Raw genomic sequence first — 25,078 nt, 5'->3', positions numbered from 1 at the left:
ACATGCAAGTTGTTTTTGTTTTTTTGGGATACACAAAATGGAAAGCAAATTATACGCATACACAGAGGAAGATGGGGGGGGGGCGTACAAATCAAGCCTTAACTATATGTGAAAGCCCAGCACGCCCATGTGCCTTTCCAGCCTGCAAACCAAACACTGGATGTCAATGATGCAGAGGCAACAAGACAGCTACCACACACACACACACGCACACACACACACACACACACACACACACACACGCGCACACACAATTTCTTGCTTAAAACACAAAATAGTAATCAAAAAAAAAGTGCAAAGGCCTTCCCCTACTTTTCCCTTTTCTTTTCCCATTTTTTCTCTGCAGACACAATGTGTTAGCTAAGCATATAGATGAGACAGAAAAGGTGTGCGTGAAAGAATTACAGAAGTAAACATAAGAGATAAAAATTAAAGACTCAGAGCCAGAGAGAGGTGGTATAAAGCAGAAGAAAAAAGGACAGGGTTGAGAGAAGCAGTGGAGGATAGAGGGGATGAAGAATGAAGTCTACAATTTGTTTGACCAATTGACCCTGCAAGGCGCTGAGCTTAGCACCAGCCACATAAATAAACAACCACATCTAATTTCCTCTGGCTGAGGGCAGGATACAAGCGTGCTCTGAAACTGAAAGTCTGTTGATTTGCTGCAATCACGTCTTCCAGGGAAATAAATACTCTTTACATCAGGCGGTGCTGCTTAAAAACTCGGTCTAGCAATGGAAGGTGTTTTCTGAGATTTACTGAATTCTCAAGAAAGAAGATGCAACACCTGCATTTGAAATGATGTTCTTCCTTTCAAATCATAGTACCTAGAAAGTAAACGACTTCCATCACATCAACTCATTTCCTTGACTTTTTAAATAACATGCACAGCACAACTATTCCTGTTGTTTTGTATGTGGCAACACTGAAATTCTTGGCTGTAAAAAATAAATTCAAACGTGTCACAAAGAAAGCTGTCAAACCCACTGTACACTACCTGCTCAGCTTCAAACAGCAGAAAGACATGGTTAGCAACTATCTGGTGGACTAACAAGGTGTCTGACAACATCATGGAAGGGATCCCTACGAGTGACTCCGTGATGTTGTCAGACACATGACAACAGTTGTCTGAGCCAGTCAGTGGCAAAAAGAAGCACTACTCTGGACGTAATTTTGACGCACAAAATTGCAGCTGCCGGCAGAAGCCATCTGCTCCACAGAATATGTGAAAGGTTTAAAAAAAATATTTAAATTATCCATTAATACATCTGTGTTGTAGCCCCACTTAGAGCTTCCTTTATTTTGATGAATCTGCTAAATCAATCTGCATAAAAAGGTTCCTATTTGCACTGTAACTAACCACAGACATACAGACAACAATCACTAGAGACTTTTGATACTGAAGATAGAGTCTAAACAAGATCGTTATGAGGCTACATCTGGTGTTATAAGTAGTGTCTTTTTTCTATGAATTCTTTTGGAAGTCTGCAACTGACGTGGGGAGTAATCACCATATCTGGAAAGTGTAAGTTGTGCTGATTATGGCAATATGTATATGGGTTTTGTATGTGTCTGAGTTATGACTCTGAGAAGATAAAAATGGAGTCAGGCTCAATGGCTTAATGTGCGCCAAACGATCTTCTCCCCCTTTTTTGTATTTGGCCTCCACCCTTCGGTGCCTTAAACAATGGCCTATGTGACTATACTGCAAAACAGTTTGAAACATTTACCTTGATGCCGCAGTGGGTAGGTTGGATTTGTCATCCCATCTGACCACTCTGTCCACTAATGAAACTGAGCACACCCAGTTAGCCTTAACAGTTTGCATTAACTTCAGTAACAACTTGTCAGCTCCTCAATAACCTCATTAACAAGTTGTGCGGAACCAGAATTACTAAAATTTCAAATGGCCATGAAAAGATAGTGCCTCATCACCGTGACAGCAAACCACGGGGCTCTCAATTTTCTCCAAAATGAGTGAGGTAAAACCATGCACTCGCACTCACATTTATTTAGACTGCATGTGGCTGAAAACATCAAACTAAATTTGACAGGCTTTTGTTGATGGCCTGCACGCAGAGCGGCGCCCGCTACCATTAGAGGACGGGCAGCGAGCTGTCATGCTGCCTACAAATCCAGTTTCGACAAAGTGTTATTGTGATAAAAGTAATCTTAACAAAATATGCAGCCTAACTGAGGGTAGTCAGGCTTTGCTCACACTGCATACTAGTTTGGAAGCTGAATTCATAAAAAAAACATGCTGCCAGCACAATGGAGCTGCATATATTCATTCTGTTTTCCTACAGAGAAATATCACACGGCATCTGGTTATACAAGTAAACTGATGCTGAGATGCTGACATTCAACAGTGGCAATACTGAAACAGGTGTCTTTTTGATCTCAACTAAAGATCTAAAGAAAAATATATCCATGCATTGAGTCCACTACAACACCTGAACACCACATGTTGTGACATGAGTGTCTGAAAACTAGTTAGCACAAGAGCAGAGAAGTTGAAACAGTTAGCTGAAAGTAATGGATAAATGGTTAAATTAGATAGCTACTAACCGCTATAGTAACTGATAAACAATAAAAATTATTAACTAAAATGAATGGACACAATGGAACAGTTGAACTAGTCAGCTTAAAGTAATAGATAAATGCCTGAAATAGCTAATAGTAATGAGAAAATCTATTGAAATTATTAGCTAAAAGTAATGGATAAAAGGTTGAAACGTAACTTTTGCCACTAAAATTGGAGTTATATCCATCCATCCATCGTCAACCGCTTATCCTGCATACAGGGTCATGAGGGGCCGGAGACAATCCCAGCTGACATCGGGGAAAGGTGGGGTACACCCTGGACAGGTCGCCAATTCATCGCAGGATTGTAGTTATAAAGACTGATAAATCCACTATCATATCAACCTTTTAAATAATAAGCAGTTCAAACTCAATTCACTTTACATGAACTCATTTGGAGGTTGGTGACGAAGAAGTGATGTACATAAATCCGACAGGGCTGTGGGGGTACATCCGACAAAACAAGGTTGGTAACCACTGATTACAAACCAACAAGACTTCATTAACTACAAGGCACCCTTAAACATTTACAGTTGGTTGGTTTCTCAATTAACATAGCAACTGTTGGAGCTCTGTTATTGTCAGCTGCAAAGTGAAATGGAAGCGAAACCACAATAGTCTCCTTGTATGAGTTTGAAAATCTAAAACCACTTATTTCTACAATAATATAGCACAGCGAACAACGAGGTGAGAAATGTCTATACACAGCTGATAAATGTCAAAACCTTTAAGTGAATCCCAATTCTAGTCACTCACAGAGTTGGCTTTCCGTGTATTATAAGAGTATCAGTATACGCTAGAGAGTAATAATGACATTTGTACCTCTTCGAGGCAAATGTCTTGTTCTATCTCTCCACAAAGATTTTCGGCTGGCTGACATGCTCTTTTCCATCTCTGGCTTTTTCTTTCATTTCTCTCTGTCTTTGTTCTTCCTGCTGATCGTTCTCCCTGCAAACTATTTGATTCAGTCTGGGGTTCATCATACCTCTGCAGACATATCCTCTTTTGTGCGCCATGCTCTAGCACCACCTTATCAGCCGAGCTCCAAAAACAAAATTCCACAGACAGATTGGGACTTATCAATCCACACAGCACAGCAAAGAGAATGAACATCAGGCCGTTGTATACGCATCTCTACCCTTCATCTGTGTGATCCACAGAGCTGCCGGCCGTCCCACATATGGATTAAACCTCAGACATGATTCAACCATTCAGAGGCAGTTTGTAGAGGAAATGGACTGGCTTTTTAATCCGTGTCTGCAAGACTGGCCCTTGGCAAGGTAAAAAAGGATGGCCTCTGCTGTCTAGGTGTCGATGGGTGAATTGTAATTAAAACAACAAAGTGGTAAGCAGGATTGAGTAGTGGGAGTTTTTTCATATTTGATGTGGGAATTGCATGAGGTGGAGTTGTTAAACATTGTTACTGTGGGGAATAATATTAAAGCACGATACAGCCTGATCTCATACGATTCACTCGCCTGGTGTTGCGGGGGTGGCATCAATGAGTGACATCTGACACTGAACTATAAATCAAAACCTTCACCGTGGGCATTTGCGGTTCACCCCTTACATCAAGTATAAATCCAACTCCACTGAGTGGATATAAAAAAAAGAGTGATATTCTTCTTAAACATGTGTTGGCTCTTGCCCTTTATGAAATTGCTAGTACTGTTATAAATTTTTTTTTGAATTATCTTTTTTCCTGACTGTTTGCGGTGAGAGGCTTTTCTTTATACCATGGCCACTGAAAATGCTTGACTCCAATTGGCTGCCAGATGTCTATTTCTGATGACAGTAACTGGCACCTCTCATGAAGGTGTTTGTTTGTTGTTCTAATTAACCTCTAGTGAGGCCAATTTAAAGAATGAGAATAAAAAGCCCGAAGAGAACAATGCAACAATCTAACTTTAACTCTAACTAAAAGCCTTTCTGACACTTGAGTGAAGGTGGATTTTCAATTAAACTAACGCTACGGTGAGAAAGCAGGACTTTTGAAAGAACTACAACAAAGCAAGTAGACAGAGTACAAGGTGATACAGATCACCGCTACAAAAGACAGTCTTAATATGTTGTGTAGAGTGGGTTGCAGTGCTGTTCTGAAATTGAATGTGTGTGAAGCATTCAAAAAAAGCTAATTTCAAGCATCCTGGACTTCAAAACTGCTAGCTCAGTTACTGCACAACATGTCTGCTATTATACCTTATGTACACTTCTAAGTTGTCCTCCTTGGATAAACTATATAAATTACAAACATAAAAAATTTTTTTTAATCATGGTGAGTGGGCAATCTGCATCTACGGTATAAAGCACTTAGTCCTACTTGAATTCTAAAATAAAACAGCAGTCAGTAGATTTTTTTTTTTACCGTGTATGTTGTTATTGCTTCAGGCCAAAACCACTTAAATGCTTGGATAAGTCATATTTACAAGGGTGAGCGCAGCTTAACGAAGACCACTTAAATTCAAAGTTACACTGAGAATGAATGCCCATATATGAGTGCTCAATATGAAATAAGTGCGCAGGGTTCAGATGAGAGCCACGTGATTACCTGATTGGAGTATCGCATGCTGACGTTGCGTTGGTCCTGGTGGGGCACGTAGCGGTGGATGGGATCAATATCTTTAGGGCTGATCAGCTCATCCACTGGAATGTGAGCACGCACGCACGCACGCACACACACGCACACACACACACACACGAACGCACGCGCGCGCACACACACACACACACACACACACACACAGGCAGACATGAAAAAAAAACATTAATATGCATATAAAAAAACGCCCACATAGACAAGACAGCAAGTGTAAAAAAAGAAAGACAAATAAATTAATTTCTCATTATTTACACACAGACAGACACGCATACACACACAAAGGATAAATGAAACTGCATCCATGGATTCATATCAGTGAAGAAATAAGCAATATTTGCTATGATTAGATAATCATGAATAATTAAAAAAATGAACAGATTTTTTGACAATTCATAACACATATTACGTGGTATAATAAAGCTCCTCAAATACGACCTCAAGGTGATATTAGTTTTGCAATATTAATGAACCTACAGCCTGACATTTGAACAGAAAGATTGGGTTCAGAGCGTCATACCAAAGCACACACACATACACACAGGCATACCCAGTAGCTTGGCGATGTAGTAAAGGGCCTGACCACACAGGTAGAGCTTCCCATCACGGCCAGAGTTGCTAGGGAAACGCTTCTGGCTTCCATGCTTGTTCTGCTCCGCCTCCACAAAGTCAGCCGGTACGTAGTAGTATTTAGGGATCACAGCATGGCCTGGCGTGAGAGACGAAGACTGTGAGTATTGTGTAGACCGCACCTTCCCTGGACACGTGTTACTTTTGGAGAGAGAACAATCTGCGCTTCACTCCTGTGGTTACAGGAACTTCTATAACACTGCAGTGGTGACGCACACAGTATGTAGCAACAATTTCACACAGTGCTTATACAGTTTATGTGTGTACAATCTTTAAATAAATTTTCTACTTAAGGAGAGCATCTTCACATTCTAACTTGTGAGTCGACCATTGATAGGGGCTCTGCTCAATAGCTGCCACCGAACTTCAAAGAAACTGGGGTATTTTTTATTTACCTGGACGGCTGATGAAAAACACAGGTGTATGTAAAAAAAAATATTCACACAAAGGTACTGCATTAGTGCACTATTGCAAAAAGTGCATTTATACAGGTAGTTTCTGATTGCTTAGGGTAATCATTTGTACCAGTTCTATCTGAATTTAAAGGTACAGCCACTAAAGTCAGTGAAGGCAACACACTAATAATGGTGCTCAGAGCGGTAGAAAAAAACTCTCGCCAACACAAAGTCAAAGACAAAGTTCAAAATTCTGTACAGATGTGTTTATGTTTGGGATGCTGGTGTACACTAGCTAGCTTTCCATCCTAATGTAGCGCAAATTTCAATGTATGTCTGCTACCGTTATGGCATTATTAAGAGTTGGTTCATCAAGATAAACAACTGGTGGTGCAATGAAACCGCTGCAGGAGACAAGGGCGCAACAAGATGATGTCATTAAATGAGCACCAGTCAAATATCAAATAGTGATAAACAATGTAGAAAACACAATGGAAATCTGCCATTTATGTTTGTTTCATGTATTAATTTGAGGAAGGTTAAGTCTACTGATCGCCCCACACAGATATCATGATTTCTCTGCGGCTTTTTTATTATTATTATTTTGGGGGTGCCTATTGGAGAGTGAAGCTGAAGACAGACAGGAAAAGGGGAGAGAGAGTTGGGATCTCAGCCACATGTACATTCATGTACATCGTGACTTATTCACTTTTTCCATTGCTACATTTTGGTCACTTCACGGGTATAATTATAGCTAAGGTACAAATAGTAGGGGTACATAAATTGCGTATGTGTTTGTATCTGACAGACTTCCCTGGCGGCAATCTTTGAACTTGTACAAAACGTGCAATTTTTCTCTACCTTCTCCTGAAAGTGTGGTCCACTTTAAACCTAACCCACTTCACAGAAAAATACTGACTCAAAGGATGGTACATCTCTAGTCAATGTTGCCCATTCACCACAGTACAGCAGCGTGTCTCCCAGAGCGTTACCCTGTCCGTGTCTATGTTTCATCAAAACAATGGGAGCCCGTGACTCCCGGGAGATCGGGCGAACCTGCAGCAGAACACACAATAGCAGCTTCTGACAGCAGCAAATGCATTTATGGGTTTAGACTTTTCAAGGGCTTTAACTGTGAAAGAGAAAAAAGGACACTTATGTTATCCTTTAAAACCCAGCCAAATTATTATTAAACCAGTACATAGGAACTGTGGAGACATCAGGAGCAACTTCATAATCCTTTCTAAACAATTATTCCTGCTCTATTATGAAGGAATCAATGGAAACCCGAAGCTCTTGATGTCGCTATCATTTGACTGTCTCCCCTCACAGCAATGGGTGCAGGTGAATATAGAAGCCAGTTTCTTTGCTCATGAGGAAAGGCTGAGTTCATTTGAATGTAACGCCTCTGTGAGCCTTCAGTCACAGTGTGTGGTGTATGAATATGAATGACGCGATTTAATAAGAGAAATGTTTTCAGTGCTACAGGGAGAGCGAACAGAGGCAGAAGCTCCAAAACAAACCACAGTGATCAGATAAAGATATACAGGTGTTGTAATTTTCCGCATCCATCTGTCCCAGCATTTGTGTGTGTGTGTGTGTGTGTGTGTGTGTGTGTGTATTTATGTGACTACTCACCCTCATAAGACTGGAAGATGATGGGTTCAAGGAGGTCCTGGTATTCTTTGATCTGAGCTTTATTTCCTCTGAACACCCCTGCAACACAAGTACGTACACACACACACACACACACACACGCACACGCACACACACACGCACACAAATGCATGCATGAGCACAAACATTAATGATACTTATGGATGAAACTATTTTAACCTACACAGTTAGTCTACTACAACATTCAGCATGTACATTCTATACAAATCTATACAATTAAATAGTCTGAGTTATATTAAGGAAATAAGCAGTAGTTGCTGTACTTTCTGTATGTATCTATGAGTGGAGTGACGGTGTGTGAGGTTTTTATCTAGAAGTACATATAAGCCCATGTTTTCCCATCTTTGTATGTTTGTGTGCATCTGTATGTATATTTCTGCAGATGTCTCTGTGTGTGTGTGTGTGTGTGTGTGTGTGTGTGTGTGTGTGTGTGTGCGCGCGCATGCATGTTAACAGTAGGGCTGGGGCGATTCATCGACGCAATCGATATCAAAAAATACATCGATTTGCATGACGTGCGTCACTAAATCGGTCCATGCAGGGATTCCCTCTGAGTGGGTATTTGAGAGTATTTTAGATAGAGACCCAACAACGTGGTGCTCTGTAAATTGGAAATGGCTTATCACAGCCGTACAACTGCACCAACAGAAGCATCCCGGAGCATTTGTGAGCAGCAGCAGCAGCACCGCATATCCTGTTTACTTTTTGTCAGTACACAAGTACTAGATGTTTAATAGAATGTATTTCTGTCAGAAGTAATCAATTAAAATACATTTTTGACATGTTTCTTCATTGCCCCATGTTGAAAGTAATTTCTGCACCACTGGGGATTTAGCTGCAAAATGCTCCACTACATTCACTATGTTCGTCGCTAACTTTGTCCATAAAACTAAAACAATTTGCTGAAAGACGCTAAAATGTCATTAAGCTGAGGGGAACTGCAAAGTCAGGTGAGAATTATCAGTGGTTTTGTCACATCACACAGTCATTAGTGCAGCTTTAATCCTCAAGCACTGTTGTGTGCTTTACCAATGAAAAACATTATAATCAGACTGAAAAGCAATTTGCATTTTTACCAAATAACTCTACATAACATCTAACAGCCTCTGCTTTTCTTTTGCTCAACTGATGCACCAGTCAGGTAAATGTAAATGACATGATCATGTTAAAATGTCCCCCAAAATATGTTCTGTAGGTTTTCAGAAAACTGAACCTTTTTGTGGTGCTGTCACTGTACATTAATGTAAGTTTTGTATAGTAGGTAGACAATATTTTTTTGAGCATTTTATTTAGAGCCTTATTTTAGTTGTTACTTTGTTTTTGTCTTAGTTTTCGCTGTTTGGATCAGTTTAATGTACAATTTATGCTTTTTGAGCTGTTGGTTTTTATGGTCCCATAAATAAACAGGCCTTTAATCAGATTGTTGGTTAGTCAGTGGAGTGTAAACTGGCCAGAGAGTGATTTAAAAAAATATTAAATATATATATACATACATCATCACAACAGCAATGGATAGAACAAGGCTTACCGTCAATCATCATGTGGATGAAGAACATGGGAAACTCGCACTCGATTCCATCAAAAAGCTGGGGAGAGACAGAGAGAGGAGGAGTTATTGCTTTTCCATTTCAGAAAGAAGACAGAGGCAAAGTGACTTTAAAGCAGGGGATGGCTGAACTTTAGCAGCACTGAATATGGAACAGCATGGCACAGGTAAAAGATACAGGCGACATGACACTGTGAATGAAAACCAAAAAGAGAGGAATAATAATGCTTCTTTGCAAGGTCATTTTCTCAAATTCAAGTACAGTTCTGCTGTTTGTTTTGAGGATGACATTGAGGATGTTACTTATAGACCATTTTAGGTCTATAGGTAACAGTTTGGCTTAGGCCCCAGAGTTCCAACAATTCAACAAAAAAATCTATTGTCTATTGTATCTGCTATGTTATGACACTTGAAATTAGAAAACATATACATTTGAATTAAATGTACAAAATCTGCACACTTGCAATGCAGAACTGTGCTGACTCTAATGTGAGGAATGAAGGTTTTAGATGGACACTTTATAAACACATGCATCAAAAATACTCTTTACTTTAGTAAAGTACAAAAAAGCAACACTTGTATGCATGTAGTGTACCATGCAAATGGGTGACAAATTATAGTAGAGACCAACATAAAGAGTCTGAGGTCACTTTCACATCTGTAGTTTGGTTTATTTAGCCAGGACAGAGGAAAACAATTATAGAGCACAAAAAAATTGAGTGATTTTGTGCCATGATGAAATGGGGTGATATTTCCTATGTGGTTGCTGGGTTTCACTCGCTTTATTATTCCTTAGTAATGGGTACGCGAGACGATAGGTAAACACGCTGGAAGCTGGGAAAGGCTTCAATGGGGTAGCTGTCAGTCCATATGACTTCATATTTTCACCTCTGTTTAGTTTGTAATGCCACTGTGAACATGAACTGGAGCAGACCTAAGAGGCAACAAATTATCAGTTTTTTCCTTGTGAACCGAACTTCAGGTGTGAAAGCATCCTTAGTAAGGTGTTGGGCCACGATTAGCCACCAGATCCGGCTTCAGAGCAACTTGGCATAGATTCACCATGTCAGTGTCAATATTCGTCAATAGTCAATATTCTCTTAAAATATAATCCCTCATTTGGGGTTTTTATAATACTTCAAAAGTTCCAGTGGGTGTTCAGTTGGGATGTGATTTGGTATGAAGGCCATAGCATGTGATTTACATAATTTTCATATCCATAAAACCATTCACTGTATGGAAGAAGTGTGCATTTGTTATGTTTCTCCACTAATTTATTCAGGTTTGTTGTTTAATTAAACATCTCCCTCATAAACACGTTGCAATCTATCATTGACTGATCGACTAAATAATCGACCAACTGATCGATATGAATGAGTAAGCGATGAGTGTATGCGTTAGTGTCGTGAGAAAAAAAAGCCAGCATGTGGCAGCAGCTGGAGGGAATTTTCCAGAAAAAACACTCGCATTGACACAAACACCATCATTTTGTTGGATTATTCTCTGAAATCTTTCTCAACCAGAAATCCTATCATAGATCACACACACCACGTGTGTATGTGTAGTGTCACGACACATACACAAACCTTCTCAAGTCATGTGGTTACAAGTCACATGTAGCGAAGACAGTCAAGTCAAATGACAGAGATATTGATTCCAATAATTCAACCCGTCTTGTTTATGCTCGCCTAAAGAGGATCAACACAAACATGAGTACATCTTCATAGTAGAATAACCCTTTTCTGCATCACCACATTTATATACACCCTACAAATCATCAAGGTCAGATTGTAAAAAGATGCAAACTCCAGATTTTTATTAGCCTCTCTAAAATTCATCATTACAAAATGTTTGTGTGTGAGTGAGAGAGTGTGTGCGCATTTTAGCCATTTATCTAACTATAAATGTCATTAATCCTGATTATCTTGGTCCCTTATCTTTTTTAATAATCTCCACACCGACAGAAGATAACAGAGATTACATCTTAATGCAATAAAAAATGGCTGGCAGGGCTGGAACACACAAATACTCGTGAGAGCTGCATTCACTGTCACCGAGCAGATCCTACTGTCTGTAGGCCTGAATGGATTTCTTTAAACGGTTAATATCTGCACCCTGAGATTATGCAGGTTTGCATGGCTTCAAACTGCGTTTCAGCAGAGATGAGACGCAATTTAGTAGCTGACAGGGTGGTGAGAGAGGGAGGAAAGAGAGGAAAATGAAAGAAAAGAAGGTGCATAAACAGAGGCGGAGGAGGGTTTATTTAGAGGGGGGGAGCATAAAAGAGAGAAAGGGAGAGCTAAGGCAGTCACCCAGTGAGGTCTGTGCTTTTTGGCCTGTCGAGGCAGGGATCCCTGGTGGTTTGTGCTTGAGCAGCTCGACTGATTGGTAAAACTGTCTATCACACAGGCTGCTGCTCTCTGTCAATGGTAAACAGACAGGGAGCACAGACGTCTGCTCTGCTGTGAGTTCCCTCTTAAACACCAACAACAACTTCACTCCATGTCTCCTGCAGGGAGACCTGGTCTACCTGTGACTTCTTTTTCACCAGACAGTGCTCACACTCCCTCTGCATTTCATAACTCCGCATGCTCGCTTATCACTCAAAGGAGTTAACATTCTACTTATTACTTTTTGTCATGTACTATGTCATGTGTGTTTGTACTGTCATTAATCCATTACACCTCTAAAATTGGCAAGTGCATCCTAACATTAAGAAATTCATTTCGCTGTTTCATCAATATTCATTCCTGGGGCTTCAATCTTGTGGTACTATACTGTATTGTGTAATATTACTACCTGGCACGGTTTCCTCTTATATAACTTGATTCTTATTACTTGCAGTATTTGCTGACGTAGTAGCACATATATTACTGTTGGTAGATGCAAGGCAAATTGCAGCATGAGTGATTTAAGTTATTAAACTTCACAGGCATCAGTGTCCACAATAAATCTGTGTGCCTGCTGGTAGAACTGGGGGCAGGATGGAGTCTGAGGTAACCGAGACAATAAATACTGTTTGCTTGTTCTAAGCATTAGAGTATCTGTTTCATAGTAGCTGCAGGATTAAAGAAAGCTAGTTTCAAAATATTCCGAGTGGTTCAGAGTTGGTACCCCACAAGCGTCCCCTGCGACATATCAAGCAAGCACTTCAGCCGTCTCTGCCTTTGTTATTCTGTTTTCAGTACCAGCGCTCCACCTATCCCAAGTTTCTGCAAATAGAAGAACAGCCAAAAGCAATCTAATTTTGTAAAAGGGATATTGTTTCAAACATTTTTCACACCACATAGCAGCTATGAGAGCCATGAGCAGCAATCCGTCGAGTCCTGCTAAGGTACATACAAATTTAGGTCACTGCTAGCCACAAGGCCTTCACATCACAGCTGAACTATATTTTATGTGTATAGCTATTTGAAAAACAAATACATATTTCAAGCAATGGCTTTTGTAAATGACTTAGCAGCATTTTCTTTGTAAAGGACAATCACCTTATGGAAAAATTTGACAGCATTATTGATTTTTGGCCACCTAGCAGCACAACAAGCTGTATAGCAAACTCCAAAAGGCACAGTCTTTTTAACCAAATATCTTGGTCTTTAGCTGCTAGGGTGGCAAGGAGCCTCAGAGCATCCCTGTCATAGTGTGTAGCTAAACATGGGGGGGGGGGGGGGGGGGGGGGGGAGTTCTCTACCAAGGCTTTTGAATAACATTACGGTAACCTTTCAGTCTTCACTTGTATAAACATAGTAAGCTTTTCCATGTCTTTTATGACAAAGTCTTGATCAAATTATAATTTGAATAGGAAAGAAAGCCCATTCTATTAATAATTGTATAATAAAAGTGAAATAAAGTGAGATGACATTTGGTTTTTTTGGTCATCAAATATCAGTTATTTGAGTTGAACCGATGAACTACGCTGATGAGAGGAGGTCATTTATCGGAATATAACTAATATAACTTTTATCAGCCCAGACTGGCGACCTGTCCAGGATGTACCCCGCCTTTCGCCCGATGTCAGCTGGGATTGGCTCCAGTCCCCCGCGACCCTGTACACAGGATAAGCGGTTGACGATGGATAGATGGATAACTTTTATCAAGGAAACCACCGAAAGGGTACAAAAAGTAGCCTAAAAGATCACAAACTGCCCAAAACAAATTTCATCCATCCAATTAAACAAAACGTAGCATAACTGGGTGGAAAACTGCCTAACTTAGGCACTATAGTGTACAGTGCATTTTGAGAGGTTTTTCATTGAAAACAGCTGTGTGCAGCAGCTGGAAAAAAAGCTGATGATGAACCAAAACAGTATGTTGCAGTCTGTCAGACTAAATCAGCATGCTGAAAGACTCTCAAAGTGCTGTAGAGCTCAGAGGAACTACAGGGTTGGATGATAATTCTCTGGATTCCCAACTATGAGCAAGTACTTTCACTTTACACATAGTCATTTTCCTCAATGTTGATATTAAATTATGAATTTGTGCAGTTTTAAGTTTGGAGGTTAAAAACCAGTTCCATTCCTGTGAACCACCGCCACCACCTCAAATATTGTCTGGCAATTCAAACAGCATTGCTGTTGCTGTCATGAAACAACCAAGCCTTTGAGGATGTGATTACAATAAAGTATTATTATCAAGTTGTGTCAGAGTCAGCAATGCCAACTCAGTGACTTTGACACTAGAACTGGCGACTTTGGTAACTTATTTTGGCAACCTTATTTTTGAGAAACTCCAAATCTATGAACTTTTCGAATATATATTAGCTACTCTCCTATGAGGAGAGTTCCCAGTACTGCTCCATGAATCTGTGTCCACGAATGAGTGTCAGGTCAGGTGACTGACTCATGGTGTGAAATGACCCACCAACTGATGAGACTTCTTGGATGAGACGTGAAACAGCTTCAAGACCAAATAGAAGCAGACCTTGTGCTTACAGAGCTCTGTTGCTCTCCCCATCTGCCTCTCTGGGCTCATTAATTCTGGGAGGTTAGCTCTGCAGCTAATACAATGATTTGTTTAGCATTAAGAGTCCAACCTCTGATTCACTCATTGTGTGCTCACTGGGCTGATTCTGAAATGAATGCACTCATCTCATATCGCTGGGATCACAGGGGATTCAGGAAAGGGCAATGAATGTACGATCATTCACATACATATATATGCATGAGCACACCCACTGACAGGGACACACAGACACACACACACACACACACACACACACACACACAAAGATTGGTGGTGAAATACCTAGAGGATTAAAACACTTGAAATGGGAGAGGCTAAGTCACAGACAGATATACAAATACCTTTATACCTTCAAAAACTTTTAAAATGTGACACTCATGCACTTTCAAGGTGTACTTTTTCAAGTTTTATGCATTGCCAACCATTGGCACTTTGCCTTTTCCCCTGCATTAACAAGTGGTTGCCTGAAATACACCCTGGGTACACTTTTACACATTATATAATTCTTAAACTCTAAATTTGATTGTGATACCTTGGCATCTCAGTAAAATTGCAACCAATTAAGAGAGGTAAAAACAACTCGTGACCTGTCTCACACTTGTGGTATTGTAAGTGCAAGTGTATTCCAAAATGGCCGCTGGTTTGATATCCATGAAGTGTTTTATGAGTCTCCATGACATGAAGCTGTCGGTAAAGTTGGTGATGTATTACTAAATTGTTTTTGTTCATACCTCTCTAACAGTTCATTCTCTGTAATGGAAGGAGGGGCTGTTTACTTTCGTCTCAAGTGGGGTTCCCCAGGGGTCTATCCTGGATCCTTTGCTGCTTTGTATCTGTATCCTCTCTTTGAGGCATGTCTGCCTGGGAGAGAGATTGCTGATGCAGTATAGCTGCGGTGTGTCTCGATGCTGTGCTCAGTCTTGCCATGGTGTATGATCTTCAGCAACCTCACTTCGTAAGCTGAGTTTTGCTGTTCCTCACCCAGTCGTATTCCTCCTACACAGCTGTTTCTATTTCAGTTAATGATGGTCACTCCAAATATTGATTTGATTTTTCTTCTGTTCACTCACTTTGTATTTTGTTAAATGATAAATATAATCTATTAACATGTCTATTTGATTATATTGATTACAATATTATTTAATATATGAAAGCATTCTTACTTTACTGCCTAAAACTTTTGCACAGTTCTGTATATCTACAATTAGAGGTAGGCATATAATTTATGTTATATATGTCATCTGTGTGCATTTTATATTTCATCTTTGCGTAGAAATGTTCAACTTTTTCTGAATATAATTTTTCTGTAAATCAATATGTTTTACCAATTGTGGGTAGTAACCTTTATAAACGAGGCCCCAGGTCTTGTCTAGCAGGCATATTGTCTGCTGGAGTAATGAAGAAAAGAATCTGTGAAATGTAGCACAGATACAAAAAGAGAAATATGGACATTCTTTAGGTGTCCCACCAGCACCTACCTTCATTTCAGCAGGTTTGTAGTAGCGGCGATTCTTGTCTTCATTAGTGGTGCGGTAGCCATCACGGAGGAAGCGTTTAAAGCCATACTTGCCCCGCAGCTTGCGGACAATCTTGTCCAGTGTTTGACTGTAGAGGGCATCATCGTCTACTGCAAAAGCAGGATAGCTGATGGTTGGAAGCAAGGCTGCATCTGTGTTCTGAAAGTAAAAGAAATATTTTGTTTACACAAATAATAAGCCCTGCCCACAGTTTTGTTTTTCACCGAAATGAAACACTGACTGGTCACAATATCTATCAAAATAATTGAGGAATAAGAATAAAATCCTAACCAAAGTCACTCATAGTCACTTCATATAAGTTCTGAGTCATTTAGCATGTACATCTTTATGTTCTAAAGGGTCACATACATGTACTAGACAGGCGTAGATGCCTTTTACCAGCATAGGATTGACAGCTCCTGGTTATGAACAGCACACTTCAGCAGCCTTATTTAAAACCAAGGACTGTCTGAGTAAATTTCAATCGGAACAATCATTAGGAATGAGTATTGTTATTAGTCTTGACAAACAATTATGACTGGGCATCTAATTCTCTCATTTAATTTTAGTTTGGGTTACTCTATTAAGCAATGAAAATGAAAGCTATTAGGTTCCAGCCTCACAGCATACAGCTATGAATATTTAAGGTTTTTAATAGACAGAAGGGCTTCCAGAGCTGCTGTCTAAGCACTGAAGTCCCCAATTACTGCAGTGACATACTTTCTTACATAGACAGCTATGAACCAGCTTGTCAACCAGCTAAGAGTCTAGATTTCAATGCAAGATGCGGCCAATGCCGCTGTTATGTTGTATTATAATCTTTTTTTATTTGCACCCATCTCTACAGTTCACAGAGGAGCCTGCTCTGTCTATTCCAATCCCATCTCCTTTTTTTCGACTTCTTCTTACAACCCCAATCTACATGTTAACAGCCACGGCAGCTGAAAAGGTATTTCAGCTTGCACAACACATTTTGCACAGGTACTGGATGTGTCTAGAATTGAATATTGAATTCCAATCTTTTGGCATAGTATGCGAGATACAGATAATAAATTGATATTTTGGTTATCTTGACATCATGCTACAGTATTGTTGGTCTCTCGCTCCCTATTTCACTCTATCTTCTAGCTCCTTAATGTTAATCTCATACAGCTATAATGCCACTCTTGTCGTCTAATTACACTCATTCCCTCGTAAGCTGATGGCGGCTATTCTGCTGGACACATTCAGCAGAGAGAGAGAGAGAGAGAGATGTGATCATTTAAGTGTCTGCAAGTGGTAGAGTGGAGAGAAGGCCATGATTTTGCGCCTTCTTTTCCTCTACGTACCACTTCTTTTTTTCACTCCTTCCTTTTTCAGCTTCCCCTCCTCCTACAGCTCTGCAGCCACCTCTCACTTTCCCCATTTCTTGTCAACGGTGAACCAGCAATAGCACAGGTATAGATAGTGTAATGACTGCACCATGAGGGAAAGGCATTGTTGAACTACAGATATCTACTGACAAAGTGACGTGCGTGTGTAGTTTGTACCTTTTAAGTTTTGGACATATGTGTGGCAGGTATGTATTTTAGTCTTTGGTAAAGATTAGCCACATCGGTGCTCCTTGGTATTATCTTATGCTTTATTGTGTGTGATTTCAGATGGACTCACATGTGAGCGAGACTCTCGGGGCAGCAGGGAGCACAGGGTCTGCCTGTTCCTGTTGTGGGCGTCCAGATCCACAAATATCACCGACCACGAACAGCCCTGCAGAACGAAACACATACACAGACAGCATCTCAGTCACTGCTGAACTATTCACCCTTTACAGGTACAACAACAGCACACAGTCTCATGCCCCACATGCACACACCCACAGAAATTCACAATAAGATGCACAATAAGCCCTCCATCAATAATCAGAAAAAAACATTTGACACCCAAATGCTAAAACGACTTAAAGCTCACTTTAACGCCGCAGCCATAACACCTCACACCTGCGCACATCAAAACACACTCGCTTCGCTGTAAAACCAAGTGGATATTTTTGGGTTACGCATTTTTTGAAGTATAATGTGGGAGTGCTTAAACAATGAGTCGAGAGTCATCCAATCACTTCAAAAGTGCCCATGTACAAAAACAAAGTGCTGCTGCTACTACAAAGCAGTCTGTCCATCCAGTGCACTTAAACACCTCTGGGTGAGGGATGGGGGAGGGGGGGGGGGCAGTTAATGCTTATACTAGTAAAGGAAGTGATCAAACCTTATTCTGGTTGTAAAAAGCTGGTCCAGTCCACTTCATCCATCCATCAGCAGGGCTTACATAAAACCAACTGAGTCACTCCTACGACCTGCTAGGCAGTTTCTAATGTAAGTCAAATGCATTATGTATGAATATTGCCAAAGTCCATTTTTTCCCCTCCAAAAACAGATCCGGCCAGGGCTTTTAGTCAAATCAGCAAGCTTTCCTGTAGAAATTTGCATAGTGCAGTGGATTTCTGGCCACCAATGTAGTGGCCAGCAGTCTGTGAAATGGCCCTCTCAGGGAAACTTTTTCTGGTGTTATTACAGCAGCGTGAAAGAACACCGAACATGTAACAACGTATTTGCCTTTGATGTGTGCTATTTTCACTGCGTTTTCTTTCAATGGGCTACCATTTTCTTTTTAATGAAACTCAACAGACCAGAAAGTATTTTATATATATTACACAAAGCTATCATTTGTTCAACTGACCACACAGTTTTAAAATATGAGCCTCTCTCAAATCAGTGAAATATCCATTTAAAAGTTAACTTTGATTTGGGATATAAAGGGAAAGACATTTTTCATAGACATATCTCTGTATATGGACAATGTAAAATAAAACATTTAACATGTAACATAAATATGTCAATATGTATATGATTTATCAAAGAATAAAAAAAAGATTAACTAATGGTTATACAAAAATAACAAAAAGTCCTTAAATATGAAGTACAGACTTCAGAGCTGTTTTGGTGGCACAGCATAACAGCAATAGACTTTCATATACAAGGAAAGTTAGTGCTTCTTGTTCCTGGAAAAATAAAGAAATCCTTTTCAAAATTATCTTTACCATTAATAGACATCTCAGCATGTTTTAAAAACATTAGTCTTTAATGTTTTTATATTTATTTACATCTTTCTGTTCAATAAGCCTAAAAATGATCACTTTTGAAAACTTGAACTTGAGAGCTTCAGTTGGAAGGAAGCCACCTGAAAACTGTCTAAAAAGCTGTCAATTGTTGAACTCAGACCTAGTGACTGCAATACAATATCAAAAATTTAGATGTGCTCTACCAATTGATAGAGAAAACCGCAAATGATTATATGAAATAAAATTGTCATTAGAAATTAGAAAACTATGACCTGCAGTCTTAAACAACTGCCAACATAAAACAAAAATGAGTAATATTTTCAGGTACGCATTTTTCTTCTCTCTCTTTTTCTTCCTACTTCTCCATACCACCATGGAAATGTAACTGTAAAATAAGAGTTAATTACAGGCCACCATAATCTGTGGCCAGAAAACCGTAAGTGTCACAGGTGTCACTTGACAAGATGCAGATATGTAATACGACTTTCAAGGACCATAACTATACCATCTTGACACCGCTTTCTGTGCATTGATATGCATTAATTAAATTCAAAGAACTATGTTAGCACAGAAAAGTGAACTCCACTCCACATACAGAAAAAAAGATTGCAGGCTTGAGTAATGGTGTGTGTCCGCTCCACTACATCCGTGCTCTTGACTGGCTGTGAATTAGGAAGTGGAACCTGTTAGAATTTGATTGTCCAGCCATGTGTACACAGCTCCAGGAATTTAATGACTTGCTTTAAAGTTGAAGGATCCTCCTCTTGGTGAGAACAAATTTTTCCAAAGAGTTGACTTTGTCACACAGAGAACCTACTATCTTTGCAGTCGTTGTGTGAGTAAGGAGGGGGTGGGGGGTCATCGTCCCCTTCAGAAACCGAAGGCTGTGTGTCCATTCATCTAGTACAAAGACTAAATGGGACAAACACCCACAAGAGTCTGCAGCCAGTGTAAAATGTGATAGCTGGGTTCAGAATAAACTGAATGTTCCGGTTAAAGGGGTTGGGGGAGTTACATTTGGTGTTGGAAGGATGAGAGTCAGCTGGGAAATCAAGATTGATAGAGATCATTAATAAGCAACCGGCTGGCTTGTAGCACTTCCCTTTCCACAGAGGGACAAGACACTGGATAAAACACATACGCACACACACACACACACAGGCCCCACACACACACACACACACACACACAGGCCCCACACAAACACACACACACACAGGCCCCACACAAACACACACACACACACAGGCCCCACACAAACACACACACACACAGGCCCCACACACCACGGATAAAGCAGACACCTCTATAAATTGATTCTTTCAACAAGCTGAGCTTGATGAGAAAATCCATTTCCAGGCATAGTTAAACCCCTCATTTTGCAGGTGATCAGAAGAGAAAAACAAACCGCGACTTTAATATACACTCATATAATTCAATACTTCAGGTTCTCAGTACTTCAAGTTAAGATGGTTTAGATGGCCAGAGAAGCCATCACTGGCTCACGTCCAAGTGGAGAAAAGAAAATACGGGAGGAAGCTTGCTAAGTGCAGGGCTTCATTTTCCAATCCATTAGCAGGTGTAATGAATGTCCCCGTTTCTTCTTTCCTCCACACGAGCAAAAAAAAAAAATAAGAAGAAACATATTCACTAATGGACAACGTAAGGGAGATCCGGAGGGAAACAAGGAACAAACATCAACTGCGACCATCAATCACAGTCTGTAGAAACACAAACAATTTGCTGAGCCAAACACAAACGAACTAAATTCATCTCCTGATGATCAAACATCCATCTGGAATAATCTGGCATTGATGACAGCAGTAATAATTATGCCAATGATGCCTACTTGTTAAGACATCCATGGCTTTCCATAAATTCAAAGCTACTGAGGTGGGTCATTTTTTGCACAGGCATTGCAAACGTCAAGAATATCTCACTTGTGTATTGAGCTGTAACGAGCCTCTGCAGATTTTTATTAGACAACAGGTCGTCTACCTAAAATGTAATCTTTGTGACATGTGACACGATAAAACAATTGACAAATAAACTTCTGTCTTGGTGAATTATCCAAATACCTGGTTTCCAAACAGGTTGAATCCATTGATGGCCTCCAGTGCAGCTTTAGCCAGGCCTACAGAGCTGCAAAGAAACACTGAGAATTACACAACACACAATAGGCAGATTCCACTGACAGTGATGCACTGTAGGGCAGATTTGAAAGGATATCTTGCATTTCATTAGAGTAATAGCAGTGGTTCTACAATGGAGGCAGTGATAGGAACCATAAGCATCTTTCAATTGTCAGAAACCCCCCTCCCACCCGAAAAAAAGCATTCAGAATCCCACTTCACACACAATCTCAAACTACTATCTGCTAGGATTCAATAAAGCTGAAGGCTCCTGAGATTGTGGTCTACTGTAGATAATGGATCATTTTAATAAAAACCTTATACTGAATTTCACACTGGCTGGCTACTGTGATTGCAATGCAGACTAAATGTGAATCAATTTCACTGTCATTTTGTTTTCCTTTCTACCCTGCCAAGATTTTCACAGAAAAAAAGAAAAGTAGCGGGGAAAATTGCAGGAAACTTGCCGGTGACTGGCGGCAGATCTGCTGACGTATCAAAATGCATTCAATACCATTAGTGAAGCCGGAATCGATGCTTAAAATACAGAGGGTGGCTGGCTGATTCATCCTGGAAAAGAGCTCTGCTGAAACTAGTTCTGCGTAAGAGACACACACACAAAAGGGCCAGTACTGGACAGCAAGCCTGCTAGAACCTCACACAGAGATAGAAGGGATATGACGCTTGGTAAAAAGCGATGTTAGGAAACAGGACCTAAACAGCATCATGATGCAACAGTTTCAGTTGACAGATTCGCATGATGAAAATGTTGCTCTAGACTGTTAGTCCATGAGCTCACACTGTAGAGCTCATAACAATATCCTGTTACTCCTACTGTAACAGAAAGATGTTTCTTTCTTTTGTCAAAGGTAAACAATTAAATCTGATATTATATAATATTTTTGACCACTTGGTGGCAGCGCAACAAGCTACACTGACTTTATCACCTTATACAGTACAGTCCCCTCCAAAAGTATTGAAACAGTAAGGCAAATTCCTTTGTTTTTGTAGTTCACAGAAGACATTTGGGTTTAAGATCAAAATATGAGTATGAGACAAGAGTTCAGAATTTCAGCTTTTATTTCCTGGTATTCACATCCAGATGTGTTAAACAACTCAGGACATATCAGCGTTTGTTTGAACCCACCCATTTTTCAAGTGAGCAAAACTATTGGAACATGTGACTGACAGATGTTTCTTGTTACCCAGGTGTTGCCTTTTAGGTTGATTGTCCAAACATTAAATAGCTCTGCATGACTAGTCTAAGTTTTCATCCTTGGTTCAAACCTATAAAGACTGCATTTCCTGTTAAAGAGGATAAAATAACATGAAGACCAGAGAGCTGTTTATGGGAGAAAAGCAAGCCATTGTCAAGCTGAGAAAAGAAGGAAAATCGACCAGAGCCATTGGACAAACATTGGACATAGCAAGCACAACAATTTGGAATGTCCTGAAAAAGAAAGAAACTACTGGTGTGCTGAGCAACAGACGTCCAACAGGTCGGCCAAGGAAAACAACAGTAGTTGGTGACAGAAATATGGTGAGAGCTGTGAAGAAAAGCCCCGAAACATCAGTAAGTGACATCACCAACGACCTCCACAGTGCAGGGGTGAAGGTATCACAATCCACTGTTGGAAGAAGACTCAGAGATCAGAAATATAGAGGCCACACCACAAGATGCAAACCACTCATCAGCAGGAAGAATCGCAAGGCCAGAGTGAAATTTGCAAAGAAGTACAGAGATGAGCCGCAAAAGTTCTGCAACACAATGTTATGGACTGATTAGACCAAGATTAATCTCTAGCAAAGTGATGGAAAGGCCAAAGTGTGGAGAAAGAAAGGAACTGCTTATGATCCGAAGCATTCAAGCTCATCTGTGAAGCCTGGTGGAGGTCATGTTATGGCTTGGGCGTGCATGGCTGCTTCTGGAACAGGCTCATTAATATTTATTGATGATGTTACTGATGATGGTAGCAGCAGAATGAAGTCAGAAAACTTTTGGAGGGGACTGTATCAATCAACATGTTAGCATCTGGTTTAAAAGGAGTATGGGACCTTTTGCTTTGATTTACTGTAAATCTGCCATGATTTAAGGAGGAGTTAATTAAAGTGCGAAAATAAGTGCTATAAAATAAATATACATACAGTACATATGATGTATAGATGAATGGATGAATAAGAAAACCAGAGCAAGATACAATCAAACAGATACAAAGTTCAACCTATTAATTACAGTACCTTTGATGTTTTATGCATAATGTTCAACAGTCTGTAGTAACATTGACAAATCTGTTTGACTTCAGCACCAAAAATGAGAAAAATAAACTCTTTTGCATGAATGTTATCAGCATCTTATGGTATTGTGACCTAAATATGGTCCTTACAAATAGTTTACAAAGTTGTTTCAATCTGAATTGTCTACCCTGCCATAATCATATTTTGGAAATTTGTTCTCATTCAGGTTAGTGTTGAACTTGGCCACTTCCTGTAAATCACTGTCGGTAAAATGCTTGCTGGACACAATGAAGGAGACTATGGCACTAGGTAAAACAATGGCAATTGGACTGTATTGCTGCAGTGGGAATGATGAGAGGGGGAAGGTGATGCTGGCACAGACCGGGGTCACGCTGCCCCTGGTATTCTCACAGAAGGTGGCCGGCCTAATGATGAGGAAGATTGCCTCTGTGTAAATGGCTGCCAAGTTGAAGTTGGATAGAGGTGAGGTGTATGTGTGTGTGTGTGTGTGTGTGTATGTGCATCAGGGGGGTGTTAGATGCCTTGGTACCTGGCCCCAGATCAGAAAGCTAGATTGGCAGACAATATCCGTCCAATCCATGTACTCCCACACATTCACACAATGGCAAACGAGAATGCAATTACCTGTGCACACGTAGACGCATGTACTTATATATATATATATATATATATATATATGGACAAAAATGCCTTGTTGATGTCAGAGGTCAGAGGAGAATGGGCTTACTGGTTCAAGATGACAGAAACAGTAACTCAAAAAAACACTCGTTACAGCCAAGGTATGCAGAATACCATCTCTAAACGCACAACACGTCCAACCTTGAAGCAGATGGGCCACACCGGGTGCCACTCCTGTCAGCTATGAACAGGAAACCGAGGCTACAATTCTCACAGGCTCACCAAAATTGGACAAGAGAAGATTGGAAAAACGTAGCCTGGTCTGATGAGTCTCGATTTCAGCTGCAACATTCAGATGGTAGGGTCAGAATTTGGCTTAAACAACCTGCCTTGTGTCAACAGTTCAGGCTGGTGGTTGTGGTGTAATGGTGTGGGGATAATTTTTTGGCACATTTTGGGCCTCTTCAGTTGAGCATTGTTTAAACGCGACAGCTAACAGCTTTGTTTGTCTGTACTTAAGCACACAGTGCTTTGAGCTAAATGCTAATGTTGTAATGCTAACAGGATAACAATGACAATGTTAATTAAAGCTGCAAGCAGCGTTGGGCGGGCCCTCGCACTTGTAAGCGCGTCCGCGCGTGAGCCGGCCGAGTCGCATATTCTGGAGCTCTGCCGGTGCGGCTGTGAATTTCCTACGCGGTTCCGACGCCGCATGAATGTGCTATATGTCACTTCCTGTGTCCCCTATGTGGAGCTACATAGCACTTGCCGCTATGAATATAAATCGGTATTGACGTGTAGATGTCTGCGGGGTGGGAGAGTTATCAAGCACGTAAAGTTTGTTTCAGATGTGAACATGTACACTGAACAATAATGTACCCAAACAATAAAATAAATTCCTTTTATATTTCCCTGCCTTGTTGTTTATGTGTACATACAGAGGAAGAATGTGAGAACAGCACACATTTCATCGTTACTGTGTGTTAGAGCATGGGAGAACAGTGGATACTTTTAATACAGCCCACACCCCTAATACTGTGTAACTATAACAAGTAGAGAACAGAAGAAAAAG

At 40.3% G+C, this 25,078-nt stretch overlaps 1 protein-coding gene across 5 annotated transcripts in view; it reads right to left on the bottom strand.

Moving 5' to 3' along the window:
- Window positions 1–25,078, bottom strand: part of phkb (phosphorylase kinase, beta) — a 108,936-nt gene that overhangs the window by 47,069 nt on the left and 36,789 nt on the right. For all 5 annotated transcript variants that reach the window (XM_046032173.1, XM_046032177.1, XM_046032172.1 and 2 more), the window contains 7 exons: window positions 21,079–21,142; window positions 17,557–17,652; window positions 15,868–16,065; window positions 9,410–9,467; window positions 7,843–7,920; window positions 5,730–5,888; window positions 5,132–5,226 (listed from right to left, as the gene is read on the bottom strand). In XM_046032173.1, coding sequence (XP_045888129.1) covers window positions 5,132–5,226; window positions 5,730–5,888; window positions 7,843–7,920; window positions 9,410–9,467; window positions 15,868–16,065; window positions 17,557–17,652; window positions 21,079–21,142 — 748 coding nt within the window. The remainder of the gene's footprint in view (window positions 1–5,131; window positions 5,227–5,729; window positions 5,889–7,842; window positions 7,921–9,409; window positions 9,468–15,867; window positions 16,066–17,556; window positions 17,653–21,078; window positions 21,143–25,078) is intronic.

Source organism: Micropterus dolomieu, linkage group LG20 (genome assembly GCF_021292245.1).
Source record: "Micropterus dolomieu isolate WLL.071019.BEF.003 ecotype Adirondacks linkage group LG20, ASM2129224v1, whole genome shotgun sequence".
Classification (NCBI taxonomy): Eukaryota; Metazoa; Chordata; class Actinopteri; order Centrarchiformes; family Centrarchidae; genus Micropterus; species Micropterus dolomieu.
The sequence above is the reverse complement of the archived record's forward strand: the minus strand, read 5'-3'. Positions and strand labels throughout refer to the sequence as shown.